The sequence below is a fragment of the Arvicola amphibius genome, chromosome 6 (genome assembly GCF_903992535.2).
Source record: "Arvicola amphibius chromosome 6, mArvAmp1.2, whole genome shotgun sequence".
In the NCBI taxonomy this organism is placed as follows: Eukaryota; Metazoa; Chordata; class Mammalia; order Rodentia; family Cricetidae; genus Arvicola; species Arvicola amphibius.
Window position 1 is genome coordinate 47,734,744 of NC_052052.2, and position 15,962 is coordinate 47,750,705.

At 37.8% G+C, this 15,962-nt stretch overlaps 1 protein-coding gene across 3 annotated transcripts in view; it reads right to left on the minus strand.

Moving 5' to 3' along the window:
• Efcab7 (EF-hand calcium binding domain 7) overlaps nt 1-15,962 on the minus strand; it is a 50,946-nt gene that overhangs the window by 4,936 nt on the left and 30,048 nt on the right. For 2 of the 3 annotated variants that reach the window (XM_038335257.1, XM_038335256.1), the window contains exons 11-13: nt 8,914-9,062; nt 3,184-3,393; nt 1,443-1,550 (exon numbers count right to left, since the gene is read on the minus strand). In XM_038335257.1, the coding sequence (XP_038191185.1) occupies nt 1,443-1,550; nt 3,184-3,393; nt 8,914-9,062 (467 nt within the window). Of the gene's footprint in view, nt 1-1,442; nt 1,551-3,183; nt 3,394-7,388; nt 7,439-8,913; nt 9,063-15,962 lie in introns of those variants that run through there. The other variant, XM_038335258.1, reaches the window with a different exon arrangement.

Consider the following 15,962-nt stretch of genomic DNA (forward strand, 5'->3'; position numbering starts at 1 on the left):
AGGATAGGCGGGGCTGGCAGACAGAGTATAAATAGAAAGAAAGATGAGTAAAGGAGGAGCAACAAGAGAACAAGGAGAGGAGAACATAGGGACTACCTAGGTACCCAGCCACCCAGCCTGCCATGGAATAAGAAAGTAAGATTACAGAAGAAAGATAAAGCCCAGAGGGAAAAGGAAGTTGGGAGAATTTAAATTGAGAAAAGCTGGCAAGAAACAAGCCAAGATAAGGCTGGGCATTCATAACTAAGAATAAGCTCTGTATGTGATTTATCTGGGATCTGGGTTGTGGGCCCCCCAAAAAGCCAAAAGAGTAAAACGTCACACTGTAGTCTGGCCTGTGATCTGGCCTATTTCTTTCCCTAGAACTGGTGTTGCACACTGTGCACCTTCATGCCTGGCTTTTTCAAGGGTTCTAAGGACACACAGCAAATACTTTACCCTCTGCAGTCCATTTCTTAAGTCTTCATTGGAGAAACTAAGAATAAGCTGTCTTTACCCTTTACCTTTAAATCACTCAAGAAGGTTGTGGAATTTCACAGAAAATACAGGGGAAGGGTGGGGGTGGTAAAAAAAATACACTAGTAAGCTTTTCTCTGTTTCTTTACCAGACCCAGAGTTTGCTAAAAACAAAATTATAGAGCTGGTTCTGGCTCTTGACTTAGTTACTTATCTAAAACTTTGAGAGGTTTCTTCTCTTAGGTAATCTTGGACAATTTTAATTTGGGGTTATTAAAATAACTATTATTAGCCATATTATTTGGCATTTCTCCATATATTGCAAAGTGCTTTCACATATATTATTTAATTTTTATCTTTATATTAATCTTTTGAAGGACTTAACTGTTTTAATTTTTTAATTTTTTTTATTTTTTAAATTTTTTTTAATTTTTAAAAATTTTTTTCTAATGTTTTAATTTTACCCTTAAACAGGAATAGAGCTGTTAAGATGGCTCAGATAAGAAGTGCCTCACCCTCAGCTGGATGCAGGAACATACAAGGTAGAAGGAGATAATCAACTCTTATTGGTGTCCTCTGACTTTGACATGCATTTTGTGGCATGAATGTGCATGTATGCATGTACATGTGCACACAAATGCACACAATGTAAAACAATTTTTAAAAGAAACTAGAACAGAAAAGTTAAATGAATATTACTCATCATAGTGCCCACCAGACATGATAGTTTGCAATCCTAGCACATGGGAGATGGGGAATTGAAGACCAGAGTTGAAAGCTCAGCCTTGGCTACACAGTGAATTCGAGGTCAGCCTGGATTACATAAGAAAACAACACAAAAATCCCACTACCTCTCGTATTTAGTACTATGAATGTCATGCTTAAATAACTTACAACTTCATTTCATGCCACATGCTTATCCATAGCATTAATAGCAAATATTTCTTTCCAAAGAGAGATGACAAAAGGTTTTAGAGAACATTTACCATTGTAGATCTTGGAGCCACTTCTACTGCAAAGACGCTGAGTCCTCTGTTGTTGATACAGTTTTTACTTAGTTCATTGTTGATATGAATAATCACTTTGTCATCTGACTGTAGAAAATTATAAGTCTTTAGTTTTGAAAAATAATAAAGATAAAAACCTCAGAATAAAATCTAAAAACCAGCTGCTGCTTTCTGCTCAGTGCTTTGGGTTTCTTCATTTATTCCTTTCTAACTGATGACATAAACTTTTCTTTCAACTGAGTTTTGGATTCTCCCTTTAATCTTCATTCCCAGACCACTGTGGACTGTAACAGCAAGTTAGCTCATCCTTGATTTATTACAGCACTAATGTCTTCATTTTCTTTCATCTCTATTTTCTATCATTCATTCACTCAGATCCTACCTTCCAAATAATATGCCTGAAACATCCATTTAATTGGGTTCCTCTTTTACTCACTAACTCAATAAGCATGTGTTTATTTAATATTAACTGCATGCATGTTTTAGATGCTAGAAAGACTGTTCAAGATAACACATATGATATGGATCCACTCTATCATTCTTTTTGACCTTTCTAATAATCCTTCACACCACCCCTTCCCTTTGTTTCTTCTACTGTTAGCCTTTTCTGAAGCTTGCCCCTCAGTGTATCTAAACATTAGATAGAGCTAAAATCCTACTCTACACTCCTTTCCCCTCATCACACGTTGTTCCAAGGACCCATGGTCTAAACCACTGCGAGATGAAAGTAGACCAAAACTACTGTGCATGCAAACAGATTACAGGACTTGATGTTTACTTAGCCTCTGAGATGCTCTCTGAGAGTATTAGTTGTCTTCCTAAGTAACTCATACACTTGAAAGCAAGGTGTTATGGAATATTAGTTTAAGATGTGTTATATTCATTTATACTGTGTGATATTTGTTTAATGATGCAACAATGTGTTGCATTTTTTATGTAGCATCTGTTTAATTCTATAAATTTGCAATATTTTGCCTGCTTAAAACACCTGATTGGTCTAATAAAGAGTTGAGCAGGCAGGAAAGAGAAATAGGTGGTGCTGCCAAGCAGAGAGAATAAATAGGAGGAGAAATCTAGGCTTGAGAAAAAAGAAGGAGTGAGAAAAGGAGGAGAGATGGATTCCAGGGGCCAGTCACCTAACCACAGCCAGCCATGGAGTAAGAAGGAAAGAAATACATACAGAATAAAGAAAGGTAAAAATCCCAGAGGCAAAACGTAGTTAAAGAGAAATGGGATAATTTAAGTTAAAAAAGTTGACTAGAAACAAGTCAAGTTAAGGCCGGGTATTCATAAGTAAGAGTAAGTCTCCATGTATTTATTTGGGAGTTGGGTGGCAGGCCCTCAAAGAGTAAAAAAAAAAAATCCAGTAGAGAACATGTTTCATATTTTCTGGTGGTCCTGTTATATAACAAGCTAAACAAGTGTTTTGAAAATATTTTATATAAACAAAAATTATATCTCTATTTTGTATGCAGATTATACTGACTCTTCACTGATCTCCAAATTTTAAATTTCATATTTTAAAATAAAAACAATGATCTTGAGTCATTATAAATAATATAAAAAGTGCCATGCCAAGTTTGATTCATAAATCCTAAAATGAATAACTGTCTATTATAAATATTATAAGTATAGTAGGGTATTTGGCTGCAATGTAAAAAAGAATATATTATTAGAAAACTTTATACCAAAATAAGGAAAACTAACTCATAATTGATACCTTATTTTCAATGATAGATGTTATCCAGGTGTCATAATTGCAAGTATGTACAATTATATTTTCATAGCCATCCATGACTTTAGCATCACTTCTGTCAAGGACGGACTTGCAAATGGCCTTCTCAAGTTGCCTACTGCATGCCTCCATATGGATCGCTTTAATTCTTGGCTTGCATCTTTCTGCATGGATATTGATGACAAATGGGCATGCCTGGATGGGGAAGCAAACAAAATTTTGGCTTAACCTTCTGGTAGAATTTTAAATAAATAAACTTACTATAAATGTTTCTCCTATCATTTAAGACTCATTTGGCTAGCAAGATGGCTCAGTGGGTAGAGGTGCTTGCCATCAAGCCTGACACTGAGAGAGAAGCTAGACAAAAGGACAGTCCTGTCAGGAACTTGTGAGATTTCATCATGCAACTCAGAACAGAAACTAAGCTAGAATGTACAGCTTATATTTAATTTCTTGACTCTCCCATTTAATATTTGAGACTACTATAGAGAGACTACAATAGATTACAAGTAACTGAATCCGCAGACAAACAAAGCCAACTCTCTTTTGAACAAAATCCTGTGAAGACAGTGATCCCAGTTTTAGGAGTTATACCACTCAATTATTAATCAAAAACTAGCTTGCTTGGACCTGGAGGAACGGCTCTGTGGTTAAGAGCACTTGTTCTTCCAGAAGACAAGAGTCTGACTCCAAGCAACCGTGTTGGGCAGCTCACAACCACTTGTAACTCCAGATTTAAGGAATCTAATGCCTTCTGGCCTCTGTGGGCCCTGCAGGTACATGAACATCCTTGTACACAGACACACACAAATACAAATAAAAACTTTTAAAAAATGTTCTTTCATGTTGGCTGACATAGTAACTAACACAGTCTAAGACCTGAAGGCACAGCAAACCAATTTAGAATCTTTAACCCAAACAAGTGAATTAAATAAGTTTTGTATTGTCTTTTGACAAACCTAGGCAGAGTCTGCACCAAAGTTCACATTTCTTTTTGAACCTAGACTAACATTTCATGTAAATGTATTTGTATCAATTAAAAGACACACTAAAAGGCTGCATGATGTAAGGTCAGAGTACCGTTGGGACTTGTTTTCTTGGTCACACCTGGAAAACGTGGGAGACACGGTTGCAGAGGGTCTTTGAGTCACTTCTTATAAGTGTCTTGGTTTTTAGAAGTTGCTAGTGTGGATGCTGTTTTTCCTTTTGTCTTCTGTTTTCTGAGAGAAGGTCTTCTATGTAATTCAGGATGTTTTCGGTTTGCTATGCAGCCCAGGCTGGCCTCAAACTCAATGCCTCCTGCATCAGCTTCCTAGGTGCTAAGACTTCAGAGAGACACAACCATGCCATGCAGTGTTGGAGGCCTTTAAGACACCTCACCCAGAGTATGAAAAATGATTCTCTGTGGTAACTTTTCTAATAGCTGATTTAATAGTATTTTCAGATAAAATCAGGATAAAATCATAATCAATACATGAACTGAAATCAAATCCCCACAGATAAAAACTTCTTTAAAGTGTCTCCATTAGTTGGGTAAAACTTCAGATGAATGTAAGTCCAATTTAAAACAATTTTTAAAGTTCTCATAAACTTTAGGAAAAACTGAATATTTGTAGCACAAATAATAAAGACCCAGAGACAGATATCGGGGTTCAACCCCAAAACCAGAAAAGTAAAGCAGCCAAGCCACTGGAGAAGTCTTACCTCTACCAAGGCTGGGCAACCACCAGACTAAGCCTCTCTCTCCTCTCATGTTATATATCCTCTAGTGCTGGGATTAAGAGCATATGACTCCCTAATACTGGGATTAAAGGTGTGAGCCACCACTACCTGGCTTTATTTCTTCATTGATCGTGTGTATCACGGGGTGGGACTGAACTCAGAGATCCATCTGACTCTGTCTCCCAAATCCTGGGATTAAAGATGTGTGTGTCACCACTGCCTGACCTCTAGTGGTTTTAGCTTTGCCTCTGGTCTTCAGCCAAGATTTATTTATTGAAATACAAATAATATACCACTACAACTATTGTTATCAGACAGTTAATGGCACGTGTCATTACTGATCTTCAACTTTCTCAATTCACTTGAAAAAGAAAATTGGCTGGAGATTCAGCTCAAGTGATAGAGCATTTGTCTAACACAATGAGATCCTGTGTTCAACCCCACCATTTAGAAAGGGAGAGAGAAGGAGAGAGAGAGAGAAAGCAAGGCATCCCCATCACAACTCAATTTGTAGAGCAACCAGTGTCATCTGATCATCTTCCAAGGTCAGAAAGTGAGAAACATTATTCATACAAGCAGGAACACTACTGAGTGCCAACCAACCAACACAATTAAGAATTTCTCACATACACGTTTCTCCAAAGACTGTCAATTTTTATGGCTTAATAGTTAGATAACTCCTTGCCATCATGCCCCCAACCATAAAATAAATACAAATTAGCATGATTATCTATGTGGGTCAACTGTACCTGTCCAGCATTGATCTCTCTTGTGAGCAACACATCACAATTTATCATTTTTATTTTAGTTATAGTAATATATATATAGTTATATAGTAATATATATCACGTCTGTGCTGGTAAGGTTTTTATTAACTTAACACAAGCTCCAGGTTTATCTCAGAAGAAGAAAAGTCAAATGAGAAAATGTGTCCATCAGACTGGCCTGTGGGCAAGTCTGGTGGGGCATTTTCCTGATTAATGATTGTTGTGGGGTGGTCCAGTCAATTCTGAGTGGTCCTGGGTTATATAAGGAAGCAGGCTGAGCAAGCATGGGGAGCAAGTCAGTAAGCAGTGTTCCTCGATGGACTCTGCTTCAGCGCCTGCTCTGACTCCCTTCATGATCTAGGAGCTGTAAACTGAAATAAACCCTTTCCTCCCCAAGTTGTTTTTGATCATGGTTTTTATACCAGCAATAGAAAGTAAACTAGGCCACCATCCTTTGGCACTTTCTGCTGTATGTATTTTTCCTATTAAATTTTATTATTTGGGTTTTTTTTTTTTGTTTGCTCATGTAGCTCAGGTTAGCCTCAAACTTGCTATGTAGTTGAAGATGACTTTGAACTGACATACATTACCATGCCCAGTTTATGTGGTGCTGGGAATTGTACTCCAGGCTTTGTATATTCTAGGAAGGCACTCTTATCAACTGAATGCCATCCTCAGTCCCCTTTCTGCTGAAATTTCAAACAATGGAGATATATTATCTATTCAATAGTATTAATAAAATTTAAGTCAAATAAAAATTTACCTCATAATTCTTACCTCTGGTTTCAAAAACAAGTAATATTAATAAATGGTTTTAAATGTTTTCAAGTTGCTTTATTGCTTTTAAATAATTTCTACTAAGAAAAATGTACAGTAGAACCAGTACTGTTTATAGACTAAAAGTAGTTTTTACAATGATGGGTAAAATGTAAAAAAAATTGCAAAATTAGATTAAAGAGGGGTATTTAAAAATTACAGTAACTCTTCACATTCAACTACTAAAAATGGCAAAAAAAAAATTTTAGAAAGCTCTGAAAGCACACTTCTGAGGAATACTGAATAATACCATGACTAGAAATTTAGTCAAAGTTTCAAAGAACTTAATTTTAAAGCTGTCATTAGCAGTACTGCCTTTCTAAGTTGGCTGCAGTGGGGCTGGCGAGGTGGCTCAGCAGTTAAGAACACTAGCTGCTCTTCCAGAGGACTGGGCTCATTTCCCAGCAGTCATATAGCAGCTCACCATCAGTTGTAATTTTAGTGCCAAGGGATCTGACACCTTCTTCTGACTCTGTGGACACAAGGCATGCATGTAGTACCCCAACATACAAGCAATCAAAACACTTACATACATAAAATAAAATAACCTAAAAATAAGTTGACTGATGTGATGTGGGATGCCCTTCTGTATATGTGTTACTTTTATTGGTTGATAAATAAAGCTCTTTAGGCCAATGGTTTAGCAAAGTAAAGCCAGGCAGAAATCTGATATATGGAGAAAGATGGCATATATATATATATATATATATATATATATATATATATATGGAGAAAAAAGGCAGAGTCAGGCAGACACCATGTAGCTGCCGAAGGACAAAGATGCCCAGAACCTTACTGATAAGCCACAGCCTCATGGCGATACACAGATGAATAGAAATGAGTAAAGATATAAGAGCTAGTTAGGAATATACCTGAGCTGTTGGCCAAACGTTGTAATTAATATAGTTTTTGTGTGATTATTGAGGGCTGGGTGGCTGGGAAATGAAAGAAAAGTCTTTGATTACATAATGTAGTACTGTGGCACAATGCTCTAGTACTCTGTAAAGATTTGTCACTCATATTGGTTTAATAAAATGCTGACTGGCCAGTAGCCAGGCAGGAAGTATAGGTCGGGCAACCAGACTAGGAGAATTCTGGGAAGAGGAAAGGCTTGGTCTGCAGTTGCCACCCAGACACAGAGGAAGCAAGATGAAAATGTTGCACTTAGAAAAGGTACCAAGTCACATAGCTAAACATAGACAAGAATTATGGGTTAATTTAAATTGTAAGAGCTAGTTAATAATAAGCCTGAGCCAATAGGCCAAACAGTTTATAATTAATATAAGCCTCTGTATGTTTTTTTGGAACTCAATGGCTGTAGGACCAGGCAGGACAGAAACCTCGTGTTACAATGATGTATGAGAAAATGACTAAAACTTTAAAACTGTAACCAAATATCTGACTACTTAATATGTGGAATGAGCTGAAACCCTTAAATCCTGTATTTTAAACAAGACACAGAATTTAAAAAAGCCTAGTTTTCCTCTTCCTCTGGACTTAGAATATTATTTAACTTTGTACCTATTGTGACATCTCCAATTTAAAATAAGTTGGCATTATGAACCTGAGACAGTGGGGCCTAAGAAAGAGGTGGACTAAGGTCTCATGCAATAGTCAACTTTATTCAGAGCATCAGACAATTTATACTCTGAGGGTTAAGAAAAATCACTTGAGTATGATGTGAACAAGCCAAGCATGGCCAAAACATGTTTTTCAATAGAGGTATATAAACAAGTAATAGCCAACTACAATGAATAATCTGAAGTAAGCTCACTCCTAACTGCTGGGAGGGGCAAGACAGCACATTCCAAGAACAACTCCATGTTTTTGAAGAAACTAAAGTAACAAGACTCTTGTCTTGTTTTCTTAGAGTTTTCTCACAAGCACTCAATTCTTCTCATACAACTCCATTCTTGGACCTTGTTCTAACAAAAATATATACATTTTAGTTACTAATTTCCCTCTGCACATTAACAAGTTCAAACTTTTTAAAAATTATATATATATATATAATATATTATGTATACAATATTCTGTCTGTGTGTATGTCTGCAGGCCAGAAGAGGGCACCAGACCTCATTACAGATGGTTGTAAGCCACCATGTGGTTGCTAGGAATTGAACTTAGTACCTTTGGAAGAGCAGGCAATGCTCTTGACTGCTGAGCCATCTCTTCAGCCCAAGTTCAAACATTTTTGTCTCTGATTAATCACAGTTGACAGTAACTATTTTTTTTCAGTAAAGAACACAAGTTTCAGTAAAATACTAGAAACATACCGTGTGCTCAGGATTCCACTTACACTACTGAAATTCAAGGATTTGAGTGCCTGGATTTAAAAGTCATGTGTCAGGAGTGTTTAAGGTCAAATGCCACGAAAAACAAAGCCACTGTCAATGTCTGAGTGTTTTACCTCTGTCAGCTCCAGAGCCTTATTGTATCCCATCGAGTGTAGAGTCACCCACAGGTCAAGAGGGTCTCCTTCTCGATCATTGGCTTCCATCAGATGCAAGTCCATAAATCCCTGTTTTGTTAATTCATTCTTCTTTGTGTCAAAGTTTTCTGTAAAAATAAACATTTCACCAGGCAGCGGTGGCACACCCCTTTAGTCCAAGCACTTGGAAGGCAGAGACAGGAGGATCTCTGTGAGCTCAAGGCTAGCCTGGTCTACAGAGTAAGTTCCTGGACAGGCTCCAAAGTTACAGAGAAACCTTGTCTCAAAAAACAAAACAAAACAAATAAAAAACAAACAAAAAACCCAAACATTTCTTCCATACATTATTTAAAAGTCCATGCAGTTAATAAAACATTTATATTATTAACCATAAACATTCAGTTGTCAGCAAGAATATGGGGAATAAGAATCCTTCAAACCTACTTCTTTTTCTGATTTTCCACAGTTCAACACAGGCACCATCATGGGATGTGATCCCTCCCCAGATATTGGCAAGTTGTAGCTAACTAGTGCAAGCATATTCCAAAGTTAGAGAAAACTGTAATTTTTCTTGGTAAATTCCAAACTGACCACTCATTAAGAGTTTATATTTACATTTAAAACAAGTTAACATGCTTCAAAATGCCCCTTCAACCCACCAGAACCTGAATGAAAATGATATAATGTCTCCCAGACTACTGGAGTTTCAGAAAATGAGAACTGATGGGGACTTAAGGAGACTAGAACACATATCTCTAACAAATTGTTGGTATGTCTCTGAAAAACTGTTAGAAAATGGAAACCTGCATTCCCAAAGGGAAGGTTAATATGCTCATTTAACATTATTTGTGAGTAAAAACGATCACTATCTGAACATATATATGTATATGCATATATGTGTGTGTATGTGTGTGTGCGTATCTAATAACTCTTTATCCACCTACATGTCCTATTATGATTATCCTGAAATGAATCTAGAGATACTAAACACCATTAATGGATTATATTCTGGCAACTTCCTACAACAAGAAAGATTTACTTCCCAACTTCCATCTGTATTACACTCAAGGGAAATGAGACAGTAACTCTTTCCTATGCACTATTATGAAAAAACAAAACACACCTGATTGACTAATGTTTTAAAATGTTTTATAAGTGAAATAGATTCACAGCTTTTTTTCCAAGAAAAAATATGCAAATTAAAGCAGGGAGAATAATGATAGTAATGTCTTACTATTTAGTAAAGTAAGATAAAAATTAATATTTAATATGCAATACAAAGAAAGTATTAAAGAAAAATGTGTCTTTAATACTATACTATGTGAACCAGCAATAACTTAATGACCTTTAAAACTTAAAATTTTTAATCCTTATTAATTTTTAAAATTTATTAAAGGGATAGGTATAAAGCTCAGTGGTAAAGCAATTCTCTAGCAGACATTACCCTGGATTTAACCCTTACACTACCAAAAAAGTGGATTATCCTATTAACCTCTGACTCAAAGATTTGCATAAAGCTATGATAATAAGAGTGGTGTTAGTGAGAGAATTGAGAATAGATCAATGAGACAGAATATATCCATACTACTGATAAGTATGTAAAGGGGGAAAACAACACAATGACTAAAGAACTCTTCAGTGATGTAATCAAACACTAGGATAGCCATATCCAAGAATAAATACATCTGAGCATAGACCTTAAACCTTTCACAAAGAATAACTTCAAATGAGCCACAGATGAAAACGTACAACACAACACAAAACAAAACAAAATTCTACAAGATAGTAGAGGAAATCTAGGCAGATTTTTGTTTGGTGACAAAGTTTTTAGATACAATTTTAAAAGCACACAAACCAAGCCAGTGTGGTAAAATATGCCAATAATCCTCAAGTTTGGAAGACAGAGGCAGAAGAATTAGGAGTTCAAGGCCACCCTGGGTTACACAAGACCTTGCCTCAAAAGATAATAACAATAGCAACAAAAACATGTCCTAGATTATTTCTGTCACTGTTATAAAGACAATGATCAAAAGCAAGTTGGGGAACAAAGAGTTTATTTCAGGTTACAGGTCACAATCCATCATCAAGGGAAGCCAGGGCAGAGGTTCAAGGCAAGAACTGCTGCTTACTGGCTTTCTTCCTGCTTCCTTATAGAACTGGGGACCACCTGCCTGAGGCAGGGGGCACTAACCACAGTGTGTTGGGCCCTCCTCCATCAATTAGCAACCAAGAAGATGCCCCACAGACATATCCATACACCAGTATAACAGAAGCAATTCCACAACTGCGGTTCCCTCCTCCCGGGTGTGTCAAGTTGACTATCAAGAATAGCTAACAGCACACAAAACATGTCCTAAGGAAGAAAACAATTTATCAACAAGTTATACTCTGTGAATAATATTGCTAGAAGAATAAAAATATAAGCCATTAACTGGGAGGAAATACTTGCAAAATATATGTCTGATAAAAGATACATATTCACAACACTTGAGAGAGCAGGCCCTGCACCTCACCAGGGTAACATAACAGAGCCAATGGAAGGTGTGGGTGAGCCAGGCCCAAAGTTGTAAGTGTGGGAGAGTTGTTCCCACTGTTCATCTGTCATGCAGTGGTGTGGGTTGGGGAGAGATGTCTCCCTTACTCCTCATCCTTTAATCCTTACAGGAGAGTGGGGGGGGGAGCTGACCCTCCCCATTACCAGATGCAGCACTTAGGAAAGCTGGTCCTGCTCCTTGCCTAGACAGTACAGAAGAGCTGGTAGTTGGAGTTAAAGGTGATCCAGCCCCTAGGTTGTAAACAAAGGAGAGCTGTCCCCATCACTCATCTGACATGTGGCAGCATGGGTGGAGAAGAGATGCTCCACCCCCATGCCCATAAAAGCCTAAGACAGGTGTAGGAGCTAACCATGAGCTCTTAAGAGCAGGAGAGCTGTCCCTGACTCTCACCAGCTACAGCACCTGGGAGAGTGGCTCCTGCACAGTGCAGGAGTAATACAGTAGTGCTGGCCCTGATAGTGTGGTGTAGGAAAGCAGACCTTGAGGGTGTGAAAGCAGAAGAACTGGCCCCATACCTCACTCACTGCTACAAGAGGTGAATTCACTGGGACAATGCTGGAGAGCTCATCCTGGTGGTGAGGACAGGGGAGAGCTGGTGGATGGACCAATCTGCACAGGTCCAGAATCAGGATTATGACTTGACCTGCCCCAACACCCACCCCATCTTTGATCTGCTGGAGCACATAAAGGAACCTGACCCACAGTCACAAAGCTTCAGGATCACCACAACACAGGGCAACATCAGGATATGGTGATAATTTGTTTGCTTTTGACAAATAAAGCTTGCCTGGAGATCAGAGTGTGGAGCTAGCCACTAGCTAACCATAGAGTGTAGGTGTGTCTTCTATCTATCTGTTGATTTCATTGGTTAATAAAGAAACTGCCTTGGCCCATTTGATAGGCTGGCCCTTAGGTGGGTGGAGTAGACAGAACAGAATGCTGGGAAGTTAGTCAGACCGCCATGCCTCTCCTCTCTGGGACAGATGCGATGAAGCCAGCCGCCAGGTCAGACATGCTGAATCTTTCCTGGTAAGACACCACTCATGGTGTTACAGATTATTAGATATAGGTTAGTCAAGATGTGAGTAAGAGGCTGAAACTAATGAGCCAGGCAGTGTTTAAATGAATACAGTTTGTGTGTTGTTATTTCAGGGCATAAGCTAGCCAGGCGGCCGGGAGCCGGGTGGGATGAAAGCAGGCCCACAGCTCCTCACTACAATAGAGGGCAGGCTGTGATGGCACATACCTTTAATCTCAGCACTTGGGAGGGCAAAGCAGAAAGATCAGAAGTTCAAGGCCACCTTGGGTTGAATCAGTCTAAAAGAGAAATAGCTGGACAGTAGAGGCTCACACCTTTAATCTCAGCACTAGGGAGGTGGAGACAGGAATATAAGGTGGGTGGAGATAGGATCTAGGTGCATTCAATCTGAGCATTCAGTCTGAGGATTCCTAGAGACAGGATCATCCATCTGGTCTGAGAAATCAGTAATGGCCAGTTGCTCTGCTTCTCTGATCTTTCAGCATTTACCCCTATATCTGAGCTGACTCCTGGATTTTATCATTAAGACCAATTAGAAATTTTTGATACATAGAATACCCAAGAAGAGGCCCAGTGAGGGTCCAACATCAATAGTATAGTAGAAACCAGAGACTTCAAACCAATGAGTCTTTGCAATGAACACTTGTAAGTAAAGATACACAGACAAAGGGGTATATTGTGTGACTCACTGTGTCATATTGCAGTTTCCATGATGAGATTTTTAATTTTTCTCTTTTCCCTTTCTCTTAATGTTTTTTGGAGGGGTGCAGGGGCGGAGGACAGATGCGAAGGAATGAGGAAACGGATGCAATCAAGATATATGATATAAAAGACACGTAGAATAAATAAGAAAGAGAAAAAAGATACATATTCAAAACATACACGGATCTCTTAGAACTCAGTCATTAAATAAATAAATATATAAATAAATAAGTAAGTAAATAAATAAATAAGAAAAACAGGCAGGAAAACCTGTGCCTGTTGACACACTCCTGTAACCCCAGCACTAAGAAGGCTGAAGCAGAAGGATAGATGGCAAGCCCAAGGTCAGCCTGGGTATCATATAAAGTTTAAGGTGATGCTTCGCTCCGTAGGGAGACATCATCTCAAAAAGTAAGAGTCAGGTAATAACAGAGACAACACCAAAGACGTTACACTGATGGGAGAGAGACACAAAGAAGCCAAATATCAAATGATATTAGAGGATTACAAATTGAAACAACAATGAGATCCATCCGTATACCTATTTGAATGCTTAAAACCCCAAAGGAAAGCAAATGCTGAGACATATGGTTCAACAGGAATGCAAATAATGGCTGGTGTAAAACACCCGCAAAACAGCGCTTCTTCCAAAGGTATCCACTGTCTCAGCATACAGTTCAATACTGACTGAACTGAAATGTAAATAATTGAAAACTTGTTTGTATAGAACCCTGCACAAGTGTATATAGCAGTTGTATTCACAAATGTCCCAAACTGTAAGTAGTAAGAAAACAGAAAGATGCAGGCTGTGACATGTGCATACAATGAAATATTAGTTAGCAATAGAAAGAAATGAACTATCAACCATGAAAAGGTATAAAGAAAACATATGCAGTTTAGCTACACAACATTCTTTAAGAGGCAAAATCACACACAGTAAAAAGATCAGTTATTGCCCAAGGTTTTGGGAGATGAATACACAGTGAACAGATGGAGCGCAGGGGAAACCATTCTTTATGATACTGCGATAACTGTATTTGTGAGATTAAACAGTTGTCAAAACCCGTAAAACTATACAACCTAAGTGAACTTTATTTTATTTTATTTTTTTTATTTATTTATTTATTTATTTTTTGTTTTTCGAGACAGGGTTTCTCTGTGGCTTTGGAGCCTGTCCTGGAACTAGCTCTTGTAGACCAGGCTGGTCTCGAACTCACAGAGATCCGCCTGCCTCTGCCTCCCGAGTGCTGGGATTAAAGGCGTGCGCCACCACCGCCTGGCTCTAAGTGAACTTTAATAATAGTAAATAATGTGGTAAGATCCACTGACAAGTTATCATAAATGTGCTACACTAACTGACATTGTTAACAATATGCACAACTTGCTGGGTGAGGAATGGAAAAGATGGATCCCAGAAGCCCCCAGATCTTCTTCTCAGTTTTTCTAGATATAAAACTGCTCTTTAAAAGCAAATCAATTAAAAAACAAAACAAAGACAAAATATTTTAAGTCCAAAAAAGCATGTTGAGATGATCTTATAGCTAACTAATGTATTTTTTATCATCGATAGGTATGAGTAAATATTGACTATCATGAGAAAGGTAAACATTTCAGAACCTAAAAATTACATATACCCTGCTACATTGTGACTGCCACTGAAGCAGATACGCCGCCAAATCATTTTCAATGCAATAATTTTCAGAAACACTTGCTAGCGTGAAGTTTGGGGTTCTGGAATCTTACAGTCTGGGTCTGAAGCCTAGTTATGCAACTATTTTGCTTTATTGACCTTGGTCAAGCTTCTTAATCTCTTTGATTCTACATCCCTATGTGTACAATAAGAGCAGTTTCCAGGGCTACCTCACAAAGCTGATATATAGATGCCCTTAGATTAGCACCTGGTATATTGTGAGCTCTCAAAATAGCTGATATTAAGTATAAGTCCCACTAATTTTATTAAATAGAACTTTATTGACTATAATTTTCACCATAAAATACTTAATTAGGGGCTAGAAATATGATTTGATGGGTAAGAATATTTGCATGAAGATGGAGAATTTGGATCTCAGTACCCACATAAAAAAATCTGAGTGTGGTTATGTGCACGCCTGTAACCCCAGTGTTAGGTATTGCCAGCCCACAGGAGGACTGTTGGGTTTTATCATTTCCAGTCTATCTCCAAGCTCATTGAGAGACCCTGTCCCAATGAAATACAATGAACAGTGATAGAAAAGGACACTCACCCACTCCCTCTGACCTTTTTGTGTGCATGAATAAGCATGGATTTGCACACACCACATAAACACACACATAAAGGCAGAAAATAAAGAAAAATCTTAATTATGATTCATTTCTATAGAATGGAGTAGTGATAATAAACTAAAAAATGAAAAGCTATATCTTAAATTTATAATATCATTGCATTTTAAAGATAAAGGGGTACTGTGTATATTATCAAACTTAATAGAAGTTTAATATTAAACAACAACATATTTTTAAAAATAAATTATGAAAACCCTTTATATTAGTATCTTATTTTTATCCTACTTGCTTTTTTGTAGAAACAGATTAATCAGAGTCTTGCCTAGCTTGCCTACTCTACAAACTCAACCATCCTAAGAGACAAACATCACTACTCCAGTGATGGGGAGTTCCTCTCCAACTATGAGCTGGCCGCCACACTTCCTGTCCTGTGCTATATAGTTGGCCATGGCTTTTAGGCTTTCTCATTG